The 22,265-nt window shown below is 48.8% G+C and overlaps 1 protein-coding gene and 1 long non-coding RNA gene across 3 annotated transcripts in view; one reads left to right on the top strand and one right to left on the bottom strand.

Annotated features, from left to right (window-relative positions):
* Nucleotides 1-291: 291 nt before the first annotated feature.
* The window catches only part of LOC311591335, a 46,053-nt gene continuing 24,079 nt past the window's right edge, over nucleotides 292-22,265 (top strand). For both annotated transcript variants that reach the window (XR_014777062.1, XR_014777063.1), the window contains exons 1-2: nucleotides 292-404; nucleotides 1,698-1,790. This is a non-coding gene — a long non-coding RNA (uncharacterized lncRNA). The remainder of the gene's footprint in view (nucleotides 405-1,697; nucleotides 1,791-22,265) is intronic.
* LOC311590746 (uncharacterized protein) lies at nucleotides 1,961-21,148 on the bottom strand. Its single transcript, XM_084770016.1, has 6 exons — nucleotides 21,010-21,148; nucleotides 15,858-15,888; nucleotides 15,195-15,249; nucleotides 14,502-14,597; nucleotides 11,824-13,469; nucleotides 1,961-11,727 (listed from the first exon to the last, which is right to left on the bottom strand). Exons 1-6 carry the CDS (start codon nucleotides 21,142-21,144, stop codon nucleotides 2,009-2,011), a joined length of 11,682 nt encoding a protein of 3,893 aa, XP_084626142.1. The 5' UTR covers nucleotides 21,145-21,148; the 3' UTR covers nucleotides 1,961-2,008.

Below are 22,265 nucleotides of genomic sequence, written 5' to 3'. Positions count from 1 at the left end.
CTGGGGACCCAGGACCCCAGGAAGCAAGATCCCCAAAGGAGGCCCTGCCATTCTGATGCTGTTTCAAGGAGAGAGAGGTCTGGAATCCTGGAGTATGGATTTCCCTAGTCACACTGTATTTGTGCGGCCATCTCTCAGAAGTGTAGACATCAGGGCAAGACTCTGATGCAGCGCATCTTTTGTGTGACGCCAGACCTCCCTGAATGCCATCTCTCTTCCTCCCTACTGACATCCTTCCAGCCTTGTCTCGGGTAATTATCTCTGTTGTTTTCTCCTCACTTTGCAGATAGCCTGGCAAGGATCTGGTGGCAACGAGAAATATTTCTTTGAAGATGAGAATGGGAGTAGAGCTTGACTTCCTGCCACCATTTCGATAAGCCCTATTCCAGTTCCTAGGCAGAAGGGTGAGTGGCAAACTGGATCTTATGTGGGGCTTATGATGGGCTCTGAAAAATCCAACTTTGAGTATGGGACAAAAGCAAAGGACTGTGTGTGTTCTCGGCTCCACAGTTTCGTCTCTAAAGTATAATGCTCACACCAAGAACATCACAGCGGTGACTGCACTGAGTCTGGAAGCTATCACTCCCCCTCCACACCTAACAATTTCACCCAGGGGCTCCTGCCAGACCAACACCACTTCTGCTCTCCTCCCCTCTACAGGGTGTGGTCTAGCTCTGTTCTGAACATCTACTTCAGCCTTGCTTCTCTGGAGGGGGCTGTAGCAGGGAAGGAGTCACGTGATGACTGGGCTTCCTCTTCTGTTGAGACCCTGCCCTCCCATCTCCACAGCAGGCTAGGGAGGTCATTGTGTAAGGGGGAAGGGTTGGAGCCAATAGGAGAAGTCTGAAATTTTAAGGGGTCCTCGTGAACCCCAACCTTGAGTTCCTGTCATTTGCATACCGAGTCCCAGCCATCCCACAAGGGGTCTTACAGATGCAAATGGAGTTCAAGTACTGCCACTTTATTGATCTCAAATTTCAGACTCATTCTCAGCCCCTTCTCTCCTAGATTGCTCTTTCACTGTAGCAGTGGCTGAGCAGGAAGGGGCAGCTAGGATGCACTTACTAGGGGCAGATCTCTCCTACCCACTAACTTCATGCCTGTAAACTTGTCCAGCTTTTGAAATGGTTGGTGTGGTTGTTAGGATTCTGCTTCAGTCTACCTGTGATGTCATTGCCTACCTGCCACAGGGGCGTGGCCCTGCCCAAGGCTATATGAAAAGACAGCCCTCCCTCGCCTCTCTCTCTTACTCTCCCTTCTCTTTCTTTCTTCTCCTTCTCCTCCTCCTCCTCCTCCTCCTTCTTCTTCTTCTCCTTCCTCCTCCTCCTCTTCCTCCTCCTCCTCCTCCTCCTCACTTTTCCTGTCTCTATCTGTGTCTCTTTCCCTCTCTCTCTGGGCTACCCCTTTCCCCTTTCTTTCTCCCCCCATGCTCATTTAATAAACTCTGTAACATAATATCTGGTATCTGGTACGTTATCTTATTGCCTTATATCTTTATTATTAATTATAAAATTGGTGGCCCTGTATGAAAAAGGCTCTTCCATGACTAACAAGTCTGGAATCCTTTATACTAAACTCCATTCCTCCAAATTTCATTCTAAATCTCCATTCATTCCCCCTCTTAACCCATCACTGCCTTCCCATCAGACCACGATTCTAAGCTGAGATAAATTCCTACTGCTTCCCTTTCTTCCAAGATCCAGGGCAGAATGCAGACTAAGCTAGCCTCACTTGCTCCAGGCCAGCTGTGGAGAACCCTTCCTGACCAGCCTTTCAAGACTGCCACTGAGGTAAATGGATGCTCTCTTTGTCTAGGTTCACCAACCCTCAGGAGCCTAATCTTGGCCCCAAGAGCACTCAGGCACTGGGCTTCCCATCCCTACTGCCTGTGCAGGGGAGTGGTCTGGGAGCTAAGCCTAGCATAAGAAAAAAAGATGCTGCTGCACTGCTACGTTACATGGTATTTATTAGAGGATGCTGGGAACAGACATAATCCCATGGGGTCCACTCAGGTGCCCAGATGGCACCAGCTACTGCCACTCCCTGATTCATGGCCAGCTTGTGCATACAACCTGCTCCAAAGCAACTGTGTATCTATATCAGTGGGACTGCTCTGGCTCCTCTCAGAGTGACTGCTGAAGGGCTCAGGACTGGAGTGAGTCTGTTCAGGACGGCGGATGAGTTTGGAAGAAGGCCTGTGTACCATGTTATTGCATATTAAGTAGGGTGTTCTTTCAGAAGAGGTATGACTTTTCCTGCCAGAGGGGCTGGAAGAGTTTTTTTCAGAGAGACGACCATGGGCCCTTTCCAAAGAACTGCCTCCTGTCCTCTGGGTGAGATTAACGTAGAAGCTTTTTGAGGGACTGGGACACCTCTGAGGAGAGGAACTCTGTTGGCTCCTTCCAGAAAGACTGTGTGGACTCTTTGCAGAGGGACTGTGTCCTCTTCTCTCTGGAGGATCACAAAGGTTCCTCCCTGAGGGACTCTGAGGGCTTCTCCCTGAAGGACTCTGACGGCTTCGCTGAGAAGGACTAGGTTGTCTCCTTTCTGATTGACTGTGACCTCTTTCCTTGAAGAGACTTTGATGGGCAGGACTGCGATGCCTCCTGTCAGGGAGACTTCTGAGGGTTCTGTCAGAGGGACTGCTGTGCTTTCTCTGAGAAGGACTGTAATTTCTCCTCTGAGAGACATTTCGAGGAGTTCTCTCAGAGAGGCTGCGATGGGGTCTTTCAGACTTATAACATAGGGCTCTCTCCCCGAAGAAGCCATGATGTTCCTCCTCCTGTGTGCGCTTCTCTTTAAAGTTACTCTGCAGGGTTTTCTTCAAGGGGGAGTCAGCCACTATTTTCTCTTGGGCCTGAAATTCGGCTCCTACATGGGACTTAAGCTCTGAGATGGGGATTTCATCACTGTAGTTTTTCTTTGCTTGACTACTGTCTTTATCCTGGATAGAGACGTCTCTTTTAGAGATCATGGTCTTCTGCAGCTGCAGAGGTCTGGGTTGGAGAGTGTTCACATGTTTTGACTGTTGAGCTTGTGTGCATTGTTCACTTGTCTCCTGCAATATGTTCTCTTGCTTAGGGATCAAACCTGTTGCCCTGTGCTTGGCAACTGGCGTGCTGGCCCGTGTTGGGCAAGAATCCTTGGCTTTTTGTTTGGGGCGCATATTTTTGCTTGAGCACGAATTGTCTGGCCTTGTCCTGTCCTCAAGCTTCTGTCTAAAACTACGCAAAATTCTAAGTGATTTTTGGAGTATCTTAGACCTTAGGCCCTGAAAAGGCAATTGGATGAACCTGGGTTTGGAGGATTTCTCAGGCTGTTTCTTTGAAGAACTGGTGCTTTCTTGACAGGGTGTAATACTCTTGTTTTTAGACAGATCTGTCCGTGTTCCGGGAGGATTCTCTTCGGTCATGCGACTGTTTTTGTAGAGGTTTGTGTTTTCTGTTTTAGGTCCCTTAGTGGTTGTCTTCTTTGGGTATTTTAAGGGAGAGCTCTTTCTGAGCCTTGATTTGTCCCGTGTTCCATCCTGACAAATTTTATAGTCTTTGGCCTCTGTCTTTGCTCCCACACCTCTGCTGCCCCATTGCGTTTGTCTCATGTGGCCTTGGACAGAAGCAGCAGACGGGGATGTACTGGACTGGAAATCTCTTTTAAGAGCAGGACTTGTAGAAGCCACCTTCGAGGTTTTAGGTTTCCGTCGTGGTGGTAATGTAGTGCCCTTCCGTGGACCCGCTCGGTTTCTTCTGCGGTACTTTGAGATTTGAGGTCTTTTCCCAGGTTCCACTCTAAAAGCAAGATGACACCGAATCTCACCATGGCCTTTAGGGGTCCTTACAAGGTGGAGTGTCGGATAGATAAGAAGATAGGGCCCAAAAGCAGACTGGAACTTATGATAGCATTTAATCCCTGACCATCGGCCACATTTTAGGCAAGTAGGATATTTTAGGACAAGACCTGACGATGGAGGCAGAGGGACGTTGTTGGGTATTTGACTCCTTAGGAGTTTCGCTGCTACTTTTAACTTCAGTTCTTTTAGGCTTTTGAGCTGTTCTGAGATATCAGTGTTGGCCAGGGGGAGAGAGTTTGCTGTGAGGGTCTCAGAAGTCCTTGCCTGTGAATCATTCTGTGAGGTTTTACTCTCCTTCCTGGAAAGAGGATGATCATCCATATTGTAAAATATCCCAAGAGTAGACTCTGGTCTCACTAATGCAGGAGACTGGGGCCCTGAACAGGAGGCAGGCTCTTGCTGAGGGACTTCCTGGAATGTTTGACTGAGCTTCGAGTCTGTCTTCTTTATTCCCAATCTAGTGCCAGAGTATTGCCGTATTATGGAAGAGGTGGAGCCGCGTGTCCACGTTTTCAAAGGTGTTCTCTTCTTGTGACAACAAATATGTCTCTGAATGTAGTTTTTAACTGAATTCTGGGAAACAGTTCTTGGACCCCTCTCTAGCAGGCGCTGGGAACATTCCATCAGTTCATCTGGAACCCCAAATAAATTCTGGATAGATCGACAGATCTCCATAGTGGATCCTTCTGTTAAAAATGGATGAGAGCAAAGCTTCCTTTCCATCGTGCTTCCGAGAACACTCCCCAGCATCAGCATACTGGAGAGATATTTCCTAGGTAGTCGCTGCCTGCAGACATGGCTTTCCCACACATTCTGTCGTCTGCCCAGAAAAGAACGCAAAGGGCTTCTTCGAGTCCCTAGTCCTGTCTGAAACTCCTCTGGTAGGAATCTCAGTGGATACGGAGAAGCGCTCTGGAGTGAACCCCCAAATTCCTCCTTGTGCTTCTTTTCAGCTCCTTCCTTAGATATGAGGTCCCTCTCCCACATCTCAGGATATGGGGCTCCCACAGTGTTCTCTGCTTTGTTGCGGGGTTGATTATGGAGAGCCAAGAGAAGAGCTGATAATTTAAAAATGATAGAGTCTGTATAGGACTGTGCAGGCTGTAAAATACCAACCCCAAGGTTTTTCATAGACAAAGTTCTTGATACTTTTGCTATCCCAGATCCCTGAAGGTGCCCAAATTCCGTCGATTTGACAGAGCTTGTAATAAATGGGTTTGAAGGGCTGTCTGTGAATCTAGAGAAGTAATTCTCTGCTTGTAGTTTTTCTGATGTGATCGTTTTTTTGTTGCTATTCGGACACACCAGTTCTTCATTCAAATCCTCAATTTCCACTGCCTTAGGCGATTCTGTTTTGAGCCCTAGAGGACTTTCAGCATGAAGCCTTTGCTCGTGCGTTAACACTGTCGGTTCCTCAGGTGGAGGTGTTTGCTGTAAGATGAACTCTGCAGGATGCATTTCAACAGTTGCCCTTGGCGTTAATTCCATAGGTGTTTCCTGCTCTTGAAGATGTGGTCTTGGGAGTAAATCCAAACACTCCGTTACTTTAATGCTTGATCTTGTGGTGACTCCTATTGGTTCGATAACCTGAGGACATGGTCCTGGTGCTAAGTCTTCAGGTTTTGCCATCAGAAACACTGGTTTGGGAATCAATACAGATTTGAACATTTGATCTAGTGGCTTTGCACTAATACTTACATAATTTATAATTTGATCCTGTGATTCTATTGGAACAGATGGAATTGATGACGAATGACTCACACTTTGAAAATGTGCTTCAGGCTTGCACTTAGCAGATTTTGCACACTGGGGACTTGACCCCAGGGAGCTTGCAGAAGAATTTACGTTTTGGAAACGTGGCTTAGAGTTGCACACAGTAGAATCTATACAATGCAATTTTGATCCTGAAAGGCATGTGGAAGAATTCATTCCATGCAAATGTGGTGCAGGAGTGCACACCAAATTTATACACTGTGGGCTTGGCTCTGCAATGCATGGAGATTTACTGGCTTGCCAATGTGACCCAGGTGTACACCTGCTGGAATTTATATATTGAGAATTTGTATTGGGAGAACATGCAGAATTCACATCTTCGAAATGTGGCCCAAGGCAGAACACCTTAGATTTTATACCTTGAAGGTCTGGACGAGGATGCAACTCTGAGGAGTCTCCATCCGCCATCCCAGTGTGGGATGACATAACATTTTTACAGCGACTCCATTCACAGGATTTCCTACCTTGTAATCTACGCTCAGGCTTGAATTCCAGAGATGACTCATCTAGAAGCTCGGTCTCTGTTCCCTGAACCAACTCAGATGGATTTTTATTTAGTGTCTGTGGTCCAAAACTGAAGTTCACTGATGTTCCACTTTGGGATTTTGTCGGTGTTACCACTTGAGAAGATTTTATACTTGCAAAGTGTTGTCCCACAGCATCTGCACCTTGAAGTTTTGTGCCCATGACCAGCTCAGGGTATTTTGATTCTTGCAAATGGGTGCGTGAATCAAGTCCTACAGACTTTGTGCCTAAAAACAATTTCCTTGGGGTGAAATCTGGTTTCTCACCTTCTAGCTTTAGACTAGGTTTGATTTCATTTTGTATTCTGGTCCCTGTGGTTATGTCAGTAAATGGCTTACCTTTCAGTGGCGAGCTGTGACTTAGCTTGACACATTTCATCTTTTGGGACTTTGTTTCAGGTGTCAAGTCAGGACATTTTGCACTTTGCCACTGGGACCCAGACTGGGGCTCAGGTTTCCTACCGTGAGGCTTTGTCTGAAGTGCCAACTCAGAGACTTTCGCACTTTTCAACTCTGTGTTTTTACTGTTTTGCGACTGTGGCCTTTGGCTAAACACCCCACGTTTCACTTGTGAGGACTGTGACTCTGGTTTCAACACTAAAGATGTCACATCTTGAGTCTGTGTTCTTGGGCGTGACCCTACGGGTTTTACTTCCTGTGGCTGTATTCTGGGGGTCAATTCAGCAGAGTTCGTATCTTCACAATGAAACCTGGGTTTGAATGTCGCTGGTTTTATATCACTGACCTTTGACCTTAAGGCTGGGTCACATGGTGTTATCTTTTTAAATTGTAGGTCAAAATTAAAATCAATACTTTTGAACTCGTGAGATGAATATTCTTGGGCTGGCATGGAAGGTTGTTTGCCTTGTATCTTGGGCCTTGTAGTCAATGTATCTGATGTTTTCTCATCTATTGGTTGTACTGAGGGTTTTAATTCTTTGTGTGTGGTGGCTGTAGATTGTACCCCAAGATTCAGCATAGATTTCTTAAACTGGAAGTCAGACAGCGGACTCCACTGAACAGGTTTTGTATTTTCAAGCTGTGTCCCGTGCTGTAATGGCACAGTTTTCACACCTTGAGGCTGTGGCTCTGAGGTTGATGCACACTTTTCCCCCCTTTTCAGCTCTGGTCCTGGTTTAAAATCCACAGATTTTTTCCCTTGATGTTTTGGCCCCAGAATCACTTCAGGTGACTTCCCAACTCCCAACAGTGTGGGTTGTTTCCGTTCTGTAGACTTGACACCTTGAGATGGTAAGCCACAGTTCAGTCCTAAGAACTTTGCACCGTGGAACTCAGGTCCTGGTATCCACTGAACAGATCTTACACTTTCAACCCGTGGCTCCTCGGTTACCTCCGCAGTTTTGAGACCCTGAGGCTGTGGCTCTGAAGTTAAGTTAAAAGTTTTTGGTTTCTGAAGCCCTGTTGCTAGCGGAGAGGTTTTTACGTGCTGCAACTGCGGCTCAAGATGAAATGCCACAGATTTTTCTCCTCGACCTTTTGACCTGTCAGTCAATTCAGATGACCTCACACCTCCCCATTGTGTAGATGGCTCCGGTGCTGGAGGTCCGACCCCTTGAGACTGTGACCTCAAGTTTGACCCTCTGCATTTCTCACTTTGAAATTCAGATAATGGTACCCATTGAGTAGTCTTTGTGCTTCCAGTCTGTGATTCTGTAGTTAGTACCACAGTTTTCACACCTGACCACTGTGGCTGGAACCTTAACTCCGAGGCTTTTGCCTGGTGAATCTGTGATGCTGGAGTCAACTGGCAAGGTTTCACACTTGGCACCTGTATGCCATGTTGCTGCTCGCTACCTTCTACACTGTGCACAGCTGGTTTAGGAGCCAATTCAAATGACAAATCTTTGAATTGCACCTTAGAGTTAATCTCTCTGGATTTGACATCTGCAGGTTTGGATTCTTGATCTGAGTCAAACTGTTTGTTCAGTTGGTTGAATATCCCATGTTTCCACTCAGGTGAGTTTATCAATATCTGGCCATCCAGTCCAGGTACAGGAGTTAAACAGATAGGTTCCATCCCTTGACGCTGTTGTCTTGAGACTAGTTCTGCAAATTCCATCCCTTGGATCTCTTGTATTTTGGCCACAGCCCCAGGTTTTAGACTCTGCTGTTCCAAACATGAGGTAACTGCATATTTCCTATCTGTAATTTGAGGTTGTGAGGTCAGTGCCTGGGGCTCTGTGCCTTGCAATTGCGGCCCTTGAGCGCCCTCTATAGGATTCTCTTGAGACAGCAGCCCTGGGACAGAGGTCACAGGATGCTCCCCGTGCTTCTGTGATTCAAGTTTGAAACCCATGGCATTTGCATCCTGAGGCTGTATATCACCAAACAAACCCATAATTTTCAAGTCTTGAATCCTTGTACCTGGAATCCTCACAGTTTTTATATCTACTGCCTGGGAACCGGTTGGGGATACCACAGTAGATTTTGTCCTTCCTAGACATTGTCCTGGGGTTGAGATCACAGATTCCCTATCTTGTTTCCTATCTCCTGCTTGCATCCCTGTGGCTGACAGCATACATTTGACTTGTCCAAGCTCTGAACTTGGCCTTAACTGCATAGATTTCATAGCTCCCAAATTTGGCCCTGATATCATCTCTACAGCTGTCAGCTTTTCTCGCTTTGAGACCTCCACAGGTCCTTGGATCAATTCAGAAGATCCTATCCCTTGGGCCTGTGGTCTTCTGATCAGCTCAGAATGATCTGCATGTGCTAAGTGTACCCCAGAATTCAATCTCATTGATCCTGCATTTGCTATGTGTGGATCACATGCCCCTCTATACGGCATTTTGTCTTCAAAGCCAGGTACTTGATTCCCTGTAACGTGTTTTATGCCTTGAAACAGAGACTCTTGTGCTGTCAACTCTGGCTTCATCCTTTGCCTCTCTGGCTCTTCGGTCCATTCAGAAATTTTGACACTTTCTAACCGTGGGCCCGAGTTTAGCTCTGAAGTTTTCACACCTTGAAGTTGAGTTCTTGGTGCATCAAAAAATTTGACATCTTTCAGGCGTGGCCCTGAGTTAAAGTTTGCCTGCCTCGTATCTTGTAAGCCTGGAGTCATCTTTGTTAGTTTGGGAACATGAGTCACTAACTGTGGAGTCTCAGAAGTTACACCAGTAAGCACCAGTCCTGTGCGTTGCTTGCCAAATTTGACTCCTTCAAGTTTTGGCCCTGGAGCCAAATCAGAAAACGTAGTATCTTGTTGCCACAGTCCTGGGCTTACACCCAGAGACATCCCATTTGGATACCGAACTTCAGAGGCTTGTGTTGCAGATTTCATTCTGCTAAGGTCCCATCCTTCTGTAGGCAGAGCAAGCTTCCTGTTGTCCAATGGTGGCTCTTGCCTTAGTGGCCAAAATGATTGTGGTGTAAATCCCTGAGACTTCCTCTCCTGAAGCTGAACACCTGGGATGAACTGTATGTTTTTGAAACCATGGTGCTTGGGCTCTGGGGTCAGATCAGAAAGTTTCACAGTGTGCAAGCTTGGCCCTCGGTTTACCTCCACAGGTGTCACGTGGTGTGGTTGTGCTTCTAGGGCATTTGGATCTGAAAAAAAGTCTGTTAATTTGATTCCAGGCCATGGAGGAAATGATGTCACATCATCAGGTCTCACAGGATGATACGAGGGGTCTGAGATGAAATTTGCTGGTGTTTCCCCTTGAAGGTTTAACTCTTGATATGAATTTTGAAATCTGACACTTTGTAATTGTGGTCCTGGAATCAATTCTGACTTGACAATTGGCTGTTGTGGGTCTACATTCAAATTCATGGATTTCACTTTTGAAGGTTGTGTCCCCTCCATCAATTCCTTTAGTGATGAACCCTGTAGCCATGTCTCTGGATTTGCCTTTTCAGGCTCTACCACTCCTCTAGATGACAATTGTGTTAAACTCACAGATTGCTCATTTGGCAACTGTGATTCTGTGTCCAGTTGCCTAAATCTTACTTTATGGAGCTGTGGCCCTGGGACCGCATCTTTAATATGAGGTTTGGGTCCTGTAGTTAACTCTGTAGGTTCTACAACTAGGGTAGACAGTTCAGAGGTTAATTCTGATAATTCTGAAGATTTCAAATTTTGTGCCAATGACTCTGATCTCTCGCATCGTGCCCCCGGTTCTAGAGTCAACCCCAGAGACCCCACTTCAGAATATGTTTCTGCAGTGGTTCCCTGTGTGTCACCCAGTTTAGGCAACATCAATCTAATATTTACTGGGTTTTCATGTTCTGATCTCAGAGTTATTTCTGATGAGTTAGTAACTTCTGAATGTGATTCTAGAGTCACATGAGCCAACTTCACATCTGGGGGCTGTGGATCTGGAGCCACTCCTTCTGAGCTTATGTTCGGCACTTCTGATTTTGGTAGCAAATCCGGAGTATTTTTGACTGCGTGTCGTGACTGTGGAGTCTCTTTCCTTCCTTTTACAGCTTGGGTTTCAAGAGCCTCTTGGAGTGGTGGCAGGCTCAATTCCATAGACTCTGAGTTTGGGGTCAGTGGTGCTGGAGTCATTGCTAATGACGACCGGGTCAACTCTAAAGATTCTACCATCTGATGACAGGTAGCAGAGGTCACCCTCACTTTTGAGGCTTGCTGCTGTAGGGTCAGCCCTTCTGGTTCTGGGATGTGATGACTTGAGTTGGGGCTCACTTCTAAAAGTTTTACTGCGTCAAGGTGTGTGCTTGGGATCAACTCATCAACTTTCACAGTTTCCACCAGGGCCTCAGGAATTAAACTCGTACCTTCTACCAATGAAACTTTCATATCTTCAAGCACCGTAATGTGGGCTACCTTATCAGAGCTGATGTTCTGTGAACATTGTTTTGGTGCCAAGTTTACAGATTTTGCATCTTCTAGTGATGATCTTGGGGTCAACTCCACCATATTGATATCCCCTTGTAACTCCTGCGGTGCTGCTGAATGAATGTATTCCATACCTTGAGATTGTGAACCAGGATTTAAATCTACTGATATATTTCTTTGTAACTGTGAATCTGGGGACGACCCATCAGGTTGTACACTTTGGGGTTGTGCTCCAACTCTCAGCTGAGACTCTGGGGCTGATGGCACAGACCCCGACTTCACACCTTGAAGGTGAGACTCTGGGGCTGATGGCGCAGAACCCGACTTCACACCTTGAAGCCGAGACTCTGGGGCTGATGGCGCAGAACCTGACTTCACACCTTGAAGGTGAGACTCTGGGGCTGATGGCAGAGAACCCGACTTCACACCTTGAAGCTGAAACTCTGGGGCTGATGGCGCAGAACCCGACTTCACACCTTGAAGGTGAGGCTCTGGGGCTGATGGCGCAGAACTCGACTTTACATCTTGAAGGTGAGGCTCTGGGGCTGATGGCGCAGAACCCGACTTCACACCTTGAAGGTGAGACTCTGGGGCTGATGGCACAGAACCCGACTTCACACCTTGAAGGTGAGACTCTGGGGCTGATGGCGCAGAACCCGACTTCACACCTTGAAGCTGAGGCTCTGGGGCTGATGGCGCAGAACCCGTCTTTACACCTTGAAGCTGAGACTCTGGGGCTGATGGCGCAGAATCTGACTTCACACCTTGAAGCCGAGACTCTGGGGCTGATGGCGCAGAACCCGACTTCACACCTTGAAGGTGAGACTCTGGGGCTGATGGCGCAGAACCCGACTTCACACCTTGAAGCCGAGACTCTGGGGCTGATGGCGCAGAACCCGACTTCACACCTTGAAGCCGAGACTCTGGGGCTGATGGCACAGAACCCGCCTTCACACCTTGAAGCCGAGACTCTGGGACTGATTGCACAGAACCCGACTTCACACCTTGAAGCTGAGACTCTGGGGCTGATGGCATGGAATTCTTACACTGTGATTGTGGAATGGGGGTTAATTCTTCAGGGTGTACGTTCTGCTGATGAAGTTCTGGGGCCAAATTGGTAGAAACCATCGTTGAGATCAGCAGTCCATGTTTTGCCCTTTCTGGGACTAAATCTGTTGTTATGTCCACAGATTTCATACTTTGCAATCTTGGATCCAGGACTGGGTTCTCATATTTTATGTCCTGTGAGTCCCAGGGCAAGTTCACTGAATCCATGAGCTTAGGTTGTGGGATTGTGTGACCTCCCAAATATCCCATTCCTTGAAGTGGCAGCGTAGCTGGCACCACTTTGGATTCTGTAACTGGATGCTGTTGGCTCATTACTATAGGTGCTGCCCCTTTATCTGGTGCCCCTGGGGTTGTTCTCACACCTTGGTGATGTGACGGTGCCATCTCAAGAGTAGTCTTCATTTGTGGCCAGGTCCTGGAGGTCAACACTTCAGTCTTCACGACTTTGTGACTTTGCCATGAGCTCACCTCTGAATAGTCCAAGTCTTTGCGCCATGGGGTGAATTTCGAAGGGTCCATGTCCTGATGAGGTTGTCCTGGAGTCGATGGCTTTGGGGGAAACCTCACAGATTTGATCACCTCCGAGTGTGGTTCTGGGCTGATTCCCATTAAGTCCACAACCTGACGCAATGGCAGTGGCGTGACCCTCATGCTGTCTTTGGCTGAATACGGCATCTTGGGTGCCAGCTCCACCCTAGGTACTTGTGCCTTTTGTGGATGTACCCTTTTTTCTGGAAGGCCTATGACCCTCTGTTCTATACTCTGTTCTGACACGTGCTTTGGATCCTTTTTCGGTAAATGAAGTGATGAAACACCTGGAGATCTGTATGTATTTTTCTCAGCTCTCTGAGGAATGGGTGTAGGCAACTGAGTCTTGGGTCTCTCTTGTTCAGAGACCCCTGGTACCTCTGCCAGATCATTGAGCATGTCCCAGGATTTCTTCACTGGCAGAGGTACGGGTTGTTTCCGCAAAGCAGAAAACTTCTGAGATATGTGTCTTTCCAGGTCTCCTCTGGCAAAAGGAGAGAACTGGAGTGGAGACCTTACTGGGGGTCCCGGGCTCTCATTCAAAATAGAATTTGGCCCATGTAAGGGAGGATGAGCTGACAAATCCTGAAAAACCCCTGAATTTTCAGGATCTGTCATCTTAAAAGTAGTCTGGGGTGTGCCTTGGTTCCTGGACACAGAGTGTGCCTTTGGCGGGGAAACAGGTCCACTATTGCTGGGGAAATGCGAAGTTGTTCCTTCAGAAAGGACAGGGAGATAAGACAGGCTCGAGCTGTTGTTGGAGGATCCAGAGGATGTGCTGTACTCACTAGAATGCTTTCCCTTTCGACAGCAGCAGCCAGGTGAGACAGCCTCCTGAGCCACAAAGTCAAAAACAGAGGAAGAAGACACAGTTTGGGAGTCAGGTAAACTTTGCTCCACAAGTGACACCCTGAAAAACAAGAGAGATGTTTTCATTTTCTCAGGAGCCAGTAAGGGAAAATTAGGAAGGAGAAAGGGAATAGTCATTTCAAATCCAAAATATGCTTGGTCTAAGGGAGATGTGAGGGGGATAAGGAGTTGCGTTCACAAACATCAATCATTTACATGAAGAATTCCTCCATCAAAGCAGTCAGTGACAGACAAGTCAGTCAGTGAAGTGCATGCCACACAATTAGAAAAGCTGAGGCCCATGCCCATAACCCACATGATAATGAATGGACAGGGTGGCCTGGTGCTGGGGAAACAGAGACAAGTGCATCCGTGGGCTCACTAACTGGCCAGCCATGGCCAATCAGTGAATCCAAGTGGGAGACTCTATCTCAGTAAGCAATGTGGATGGCACCAAAGAAGTGACACACTCGTTTTACACACACACACACCCACACACCCACCCACACACCCTATGCTTGCCATTAAGCCGGAAGACCTGAGTTTGATCACTAAGACACACATGTTGGAGAAAAGAACTGACTGCCTTGGCTTGCCCTCTGACTTCCACATGCATGATATGGGACAGGTGCGTGCCCGCGCGCGCGCGCGCGCGCACACACACACACACACAGACACACACAAGAAAAAATACTGGTAATATAAATGTACTTTTAACCAACAGACAAACAAAACCTCACTGCTGTGGGAGCTGGATAGATGGCTCATTAGTTAAGAGCAATGACTTCTCTTCCAGAGGACCCAAGTTTTATTCCCAACACACACATGTTGGTTCACAAACTTCTGTAACTCCAGTACCAGGAGATACATGCACTCTTCTGGATGCTGGGTGCAGCAGGCACGCCTGTGGTGCACAGACATACATGCAGGCAAAACATCCATAAGCATTAACTATAAATACATCTAAAATTTTCTATTATTCGAACTTTTCTCTTTATCTCTCCCTTTTCATTCTGTTTTATTCCTCCCTTCCTTTATTTTAAATCTTTATCTACCACCCCCCCTCTGGCACCCAGAAACTCTGTTTCCTGACCTTGCATTTTCCAATTGTCGTAAGATCCGTCCAAGACGCTTGTATACTGTCCATAGTGCATATTGCTGGGTCCAGTCGATATGAAATCCTGTAATACTGGACACAGCGAAGAACATCAATGGAACTGAAGTGATATTAAAGTACCAGTACGCTAACCCAGGAGAAATAGAAAGTTAATCTAGGAAGCAGATAATTGCTCTTAAAGTAGATGAAGTACAAATATTTTACTTATAGCATTTACAATTAAGATGGTGCCTTCATTAGGGCTTCTATCACTGTGATTAAACATAAACAACTAGCGAGGAAAAGATGTATTTCCTATTACAATTCTCAGATCATATTCCACTGCTGAGGGAAGCCAGAGTAGGAACTCAGGTCAGGATCCGTGAGGCAGGTGCTGATGCAGAAGCCGTGGAGGAACTTGGCTTGCTGGCTTGCTTTCATGGCTTGCTCACCCTGCCTTCTTATTCCACCTACACCCACCAGTCCAGGGTGGCACCACCCACAGTGAGCTGGACCTTACCATACCAGTCATCAATTAAGAAAATGCACCCTGTCCTGCCCACGTGGTGATCTGGAAGGGGCAGTCGAGGTGCCCTCTTCAACACAACACTGGCTTATATCAGGTTGGCATGAACCAAGCCAGCACAGGCATTTTGTCAATAGGACAGACTGAAGTCAGACTCTGCTTACCCCGTCACTTCATCACCACCAATAAAACGCAGCCTGGCTTCTTCTGCCTGTGAAGCTGGTAACAGGAGTAAAGAAGATGCTATTTAGCATAGTGCCTGCTGACGTCATCTAAGAACCCCCTTCACTTAACAATCATGAGGGCAAAGGTGAAGTCGTGCCCATCACAGAGCCAATTAGTGACACAGCACAGCTATCAAGTCTTTTCAAAGTCCATGCTATGCTCTCTCCATCATGTACTGTAAGCCCCCCCCCCATTAGAAGCACAGGACTGGGAAGTACATGGCAGTGGGGGACACAGAGACCCTGACACGGTTCTCCCTCAAAGATGTCTACCCCAAACCCATGCTAGAGGAATACAGGTAACAGACCTCCCTCATCAAACTCTTGGGGGTTATCTCCATACGTTCTCCTGACCCACCGAATTTCCTACCCATGCTTTGTGCTTTACATAAAAATATATGGACAGAGAAGTGTGAGAAAAGGAGCTAAGGAGGGATACGGACTGTTCGCGTGACTCTGGAAGGAAAGGTGTTAGAGAGATGGTGTACTCTCCAGTCTCATCCCTTTTCCCCACTTTCCTCCACCTGCTGTTAAAGACTAGAATGTTAAAGCAGATCTGCCATCAGCCTTGAGGTAGCAATAAGGGGGTAGAATTGTTCTGACCTGTGAGCTTCTGGGTCTGTTGCTTTGAAGCCTAGAGAAACACACACAGAAAGAACCATTAAGTCAGGTTTACGTTCTAGGTTGGAGATTTTATTGACAATACATCCCACCTGATCTAGGGATATTCTTATGTCCCACATCAAGTATCAACTCAGTTGTCTTCCGTAGCCATATCATTAGGTACCATCTCCTTTATTTATTTGTGAGTGATTTATTAAATATACTAAGATACCAGCAAGATAATATCTGTGACACCATGTCTGATGACCTGAGTTCCATCTCTGGAGCTCACATAGTAAAAGGAGAGAAGCAATCTCCACATGATGTGCTCTCACCTCCCCGTGCATGGCCTGGCATCTGTGTGTGCATGCATGCACACTCATACAAATGAACTATTTTTTTTACTAAGCTCTAGATTACTGTGTGGAGTACTAGCTCTAAAGATAAATATGAGCCATGAACTGTAGAGACTTGCATTAACAAGGGAAACAGTCACTTAAACAGTGGTCAGTGGGTAAAGGTGCCTGCTGCCAAGCCTTGCAGCCTGCGTTGAATTCCTAGGACCATCAAGGCAGATGGAAAGAACTGACCCTTTCAGATTGTCCTCTACTTCTACCTGCGCGCGCGCACACACACACACACACACACATTTTTTTAAATGTAGTAAATGTTGTAATAGAAAGATGTCAGTGAACAGAGAAGACCTTGATTAATGTCCCCATGAGTTGTCATTTGTGCTAGAGATAAAGAGTCATCAGATTTCTGGATGAAAAAAACATGGCAAGCAAGTGAGACTGTCACCGAGAATGGCAAATTGTGATTTTTGTTGTGGGGTAGTCACTGGAGAAGACTGGACAGACATGGGTTTAAGCCAACAGAAAGCTTTTATTAACCTGGCCAGCAACTACACTGGGTGTTCAGGATCCCAGTTGTAGCCTCAAGCCTTTTCCAGGATAAGATTTAAAGCACAAAAAAGCGTGTTCTGGGTTGGCAATACTTCATTTAACAAGGAACAGTTACCCAGAAGCAGAACTACAGAAGCCAAAAAGTGAGGTTAGTGTATGTTGAGGTTTCCTCAGAACTGTTAAAGACGTTGATGGATCAGGCCCTTGTCTAAGTCTCGGCAGGAGGTGCTGTCTATGTGCTGAGTTCTACAGCCTGAGTGGCACTTCCATCATGGAGTCAGCTGTGCTAAGGTCTGGGCCCTGTTACATTTTTCAGGTGCACTTTTGCTGAGCTGTGGGAGATGGGGCTGGGAAGGTGAGAAGCCGAGTGAGGCTTGAAGACAGAGTTTCAATTCTATCCCGTAAGTCCTTCTTAGCACATAGCAAACTCCTGGGATTTCACAATGATGCCCTGGATCAGTTTAAGGGTATTAATGGTATTTGTCACCATTAAAAATAAAACAAATAAAGCCGGGCATGGTGGCACACACCTTTAATCCCAGCAGTTGAGGATAGAGTCAGGTGGATTGCTGTGAATTCAAGTCTAACCTGTTATACAAAGTAAGTCCAGCATAGCCAAGATTACAGAGACCTCTATCTCAAAAACCCAAATAAGTAAGTAAGCAAATAAATAAACATAAAAATAAAACAAATATTTATTCCTTTTCTTTGAACCAACGCATCAGTGTCCTGAGTGCATTTAAAGAGCCTAAATGGTGCCAAGAGTCATGGCACACCCCTTTAATCTTAGCACTCGGGAGGCAGAGGAAGGCAGATCGCTGTGAGTTAGAGGCCAGCCTGGTCTACAAAGCAAATTCAGGATAGCCAAGGCTACACAGAGAAACTCTGTATGGAAAAAACAAAACAAAACAAAACAACAACAACAAAAAGCTCAGTTACGTTATATAAACATGTTTTTGTTTTAATCACAGGTTTGGGATATGGGTCTAATTCAGAATGTCCACAGTAGCAAACTATTTGCCTCCTGTGGGCTCTTAGAGTTGCTCTTTGCCAGCTACAGATAGTTTAATCCTGAGGACTCTAGAGAGGTGGAGGCTCTGAGAAGGAAGAATGCTAGTGCTCCCCCTCCTCCACCCTTCACTCTCCCTCCTCCACCCTTCGCTCCCCCTCCTCCACCCTTCACTCCCCATCCTCCACCCTTCGCTCCCCCTCCTCCACCCTTCACTCTCCCTCCTCCACCCTTCACTCTCCCTCCTCCACCCTTCACTCCCCATCCTCCACCCTTCACTCCCCCTCCTCCACCCTTCAATCTCCCTCCTCCACCCTTCGCTCCCCCTCCTCCACCCTTCGCTCCCCCTCCTCCACCCTTCGCTCTCCCTCCTCCACCCTGCACTCCCCTCCTCCACCCTTAACTTCCCCGCCTCCACCCTTCACTCCCTCTCCTCCATCCTGTACTCCCCTCTTCCACCCTTCACTCCCCTTCCTCCACCCTTCACTCCCCCTCCTCCACCCTTCACTCCCCCTCCTCCACCCTGTACTCCCCCTCCTCCACCCTTCACTTCCCTTCCTTCACCCTGCACTCCCCCTTCTCCATCCTTCACTCCCCCTCCTCCACCCTTCACTCCCCCTCCTCCACCCTTCATCCCCCCTCCTCCACCCTTCACTCCCTCTCCTCCACCCTTCACTCCCCCTCCTCCACCCTTCACTCCCCCTCCTCCACCCTTCACTCCCCCTCTTTCACCCTTCACTCCCCCTCCTCCACCCTTCACTCTCCCTCCTCCACACTTCACTCCCCATCCTCCACCCTTCGCTCCCCCTCCTCCACCTTGCACTCCCCCTCCTCCACCCTTCACTCTCCCTCCTCCACCCTGCACTCCCCTCCTCCACCCTTAACTTCCCCGCCTCCACCCTTCACTCCCTCTCCTCCATCCTGTACTCCCCTCTTCCACCCTTCACTCCCCTTCCTCCACCCTTCACTCCCCCTCCTCCACCCTTCACTCCCCCTCCTCCACCCTTCACTCCCCCTCCTCCACCCTTCACTCCCCCTCCTCCACCCTTCACTCCCCCTCCTCCACCCTTCACTCCCCCTCCTCCACCCTGTACTCCCCCTCCTCCACCCTTCACTTCCCTTCCTTCACCCTGCACTCCCCCTTCTCCATCCTTCACTCCCCCTCCTCCATCCTTCACTCCCCCTCCTCCACCCTTCACTCCCCCTCCTCCACCCTTCATCCCCCCTCCTCCACCCTTCACTCCCTCTCCTCCACCCTTCACTCCCCCTCCTCCACCCTTCACTCCCCCTCCTCCACCCTTCACTCCCCCTCCTCCATCCTTCACTCCCCCTCCTCCACACTTCACTCCCCATCCTCCACCCTTCATCCCCCCTCCTCCACCCTTCACTCCCTCTCCTCCACCCTTCACTCTCCCTCCTCCACACTTCACTCCCCCTCCTCCACCCTTCACTCCCCCTCCTCCACCCTTCACTCTCCCTCCTCCACACTTCACTCCCCCTCCTCCACCCTTCACTCCCCCTCCTCCACCCTGCACTCCCCCTCTTCCACCCTGCACTCCCCCTCTTCCACCGTGCACTCCCCCTCTTCCACCCTTCACTCCCCCTCTTTCACCCTTCACTCTCCCTCCTCCACCCTGCACTCCCCCTCCTCCACCCTTCACTCCCCCTCCTCCACCCTGCACTCCCCCTCTTCCACCCTGCACTCCCCCTCCTCCACCCTGCACTCCCCCTCTTCCACCCTGCACTCCCCCTCCTCCACCCTGCACTCCCCCTCCTCCACCCTGCACTCCCCCTCCTCCACCCTGCACTCCCCCTCCTCCACCCTGCACTCCCCCTCCTCCACCCTGCACTCCCCCTCTTCCACCCTGCACTCCCCCTCCTCCACCCTGCACTCCCCCTCCTCCACCCTGCACTCCCCCTCCTCCACCCTGCACTCCCCCTCCTCCACCCTGCACTCCCCCTCCTCCACCCTGCACTCCCCCTCCTCCACCCTGCACTCCCCCTCCTCCACCCTGCACTCCCCCTCCTCCACCCTGCACTCCCCCTCCTCCACCCTGCACTCCCCCTCCTCCACCCTGCACTCCCCCTCCTCCACCCTGCACTCCCCCTCTTCCACCCTGCACTCCCCCTCCTCCACCCTGCACTCCCCCTCCTCCACCCTGCACTCCCCCTCCTCCACCCTGCACTCCCCCTCCTCCACCCTGCACTCCCCCTCCTCCACCCTGCACTCCCCCTCCTCCACCCTTCACTCCCCCTCCTCCACCCTGCACTCCCCCTCCTCCACCCTGCACTCCCCCTCCTCCACCCTGCACTCCCCCTCTTCCACCCTGCACTCCCCCTCCTCCACCCTTCACTCCCCCTCCTCCACCCTGCACTCCCCCTCCTCCACCCTGCACTCCCCCTCCTCCACCCTGCACTCCCCCTCCTCCACCCTGCACTCCCCCTCCTCCACCCTTCACTCCCCCTCTTCCACCCTGCACTCCCCCTCCTCCACCTTGCACTCCCCCTCCTCCACCCTGCACTCCCCCTCCTCCACCCTGCACTCCCCCTCCTCCACCCTGCACTCCCCCTCCTCCACCCTGCACTCCCCCTCCTCCACTCTGCTCCTCCTGGTTACTGTTGATGCAGTTTGAAAAGAAGTTGGAGATATCCTGAAACAAAGGTTGGACTTGCCCCCACAGAACCCAGCAATCCTAACTAGCAGGAGGTAGCTAAAGGGAAGTACACCCCATCTACCCACTGATCTTTCTCTCCTACCTTGCACTGGGGTGTTGGAAGGTATTAGGAGGGATTTGCAGTAGGAACCAAAATAAGATAGGATTAGAAAGGGTGCTACACATCTCAAAATCTAGTACAATCTTCCTCAGTGTCTTCTTAATATAATCCTAAAGCTGCTGCTGTTGCTACAGCCACCACCACTAAAACACCCTCTTCCTCCTCCTCTGCCTCCTCCTCCTCCTTCCACCTCTTTTCTTCTTTTTCTAGACAGTAGTCCTTGTTGTCCTGGATCTCTACATGCTGATCAGGCTGACTTTGATCTCAGAGCGACCCTCCCGCCTCTGTCTCCCAAGTGCTGGGATGAAAGGCTTCTAAGTGAATTAGAGAGAGACATGCTGTCTCAACTCCCCCTTTCCCTCCAGTCATGTCCTCCTATGGCCCAGAGGCTAAGCATTTATACAAACCTACAGGGGTTCAGCAGTGGAGGCGTGAGGCCCAGGATAGAGTGGCTATTACCTACCTTTCTCTTGGGTGCCACCCGCTTCTGGCTCCGATACCAAGAAAACACCTCCAAAATTCCACTAACTAACAAAACGAGAATTATAAAGCTGAGACTGGCAGGCAGTGGGATACACAGCTCCCAACCTAATGCCATTTCTCAAGCCTATGCCTCTCTCAGCTGAAGAGTTTCTGTCTCCAGGCAGAGGTTCAATGACATCACAACAGGCACACAGCTCAGGTCACAGCCACTGCCCTTCGCTGTGGTTGCCCTCTGTACTGAGATGTCAGAGAGCCAAAGCTCAGGGAAGAATCCACCCGGGAATCTTCTGGGGCCTAGCTACACAAACTGTCATTAAGGGAGGAGTGATGAGGCAAAGTTTCAAAGGGCCTCCAAAATGGCTTGTTTTCCTTAGAGCTGGCAACTGTCCTAAGTTTGGATTGCGTACACTGCCATAAATTCCACACTGTAGCTTAGCGCACAGAGTCATGTAGAATCGGATTCAGTTAGGACAGTTGAGGTGGGAACCCACATAGACTTCGAGGTGCTTGGTTTTCTAAGACCACGGGTCTCCATGTTCTCTAGTTTCTGTCGCCGTGAGACACATCACAGTGAGTAGTGGCCTTCAAGGAGTACCCTCTCTTGGACCTACTGTCTCACTGCCGCGTTTATATTTTTTATTTTGGAATAACCACAAAAGCTGAAACAATAGTACAGTAAGTCCCATTGACCTTTGTTCAAGAATCCTTAACATGAGTATTTTGCCTGCACCTGTGTGCACCACACGCATGCCTGAGAGCCAGAAGAGGGCATCAGATCCCCTGGAACTGGAGCTGCAAACAGTTGTGAGCCACCAGGGGGCGCTAGGACAAGGCTCAAGTCCTCTGCAAGAGCAGCCAGTGCTCTTAACCACTGAAACATCTCTCCAGCCCCATTCTTAACATCTTACATAACTTTAGCATAATCGTAAAGACCACGAGACTAACATGGGAGATGGCGGATAGGAGGATCCAGAACTCAAGGTCATCCTTGGCCTCCACTGCAAAGCCAAAGCCAGTTTGAGCTACACAAATCCTATGTTTAAAAAAAAATCAGTGCCTTTATATTAAGTAAATTCCAGCTGTTATTTGGATCTCGTATTTCTCCACAAATGTTCAGTATCTAATCCATAGTACCATGCTGGTGAACACCAAGGCCAGAGTCCTCTGAGCCCTAGGCTTTAAAACTTCGAAAAGAAAAGAAAAGAAAAAAGAAAAAGAAATTAAGAAAAAGGAAAG

Source organism: Acomys minous (genome assembly GCF_964271855.1).
Source record: "Acomys minous genome assembly, chromosome: 20".
NCBI classification, from domain to species: domain Eukaryota; kingdom Metazoa; phylum Chordata; class Mammalia; order Rodentia; family Muridae; genus Acomys; species Acomys minous.
The sequence above is the reverse complement of the archived record's forward strand: the minus strand, read 5'-3'. Positions and strand labels throughout refer to the sequence as shown.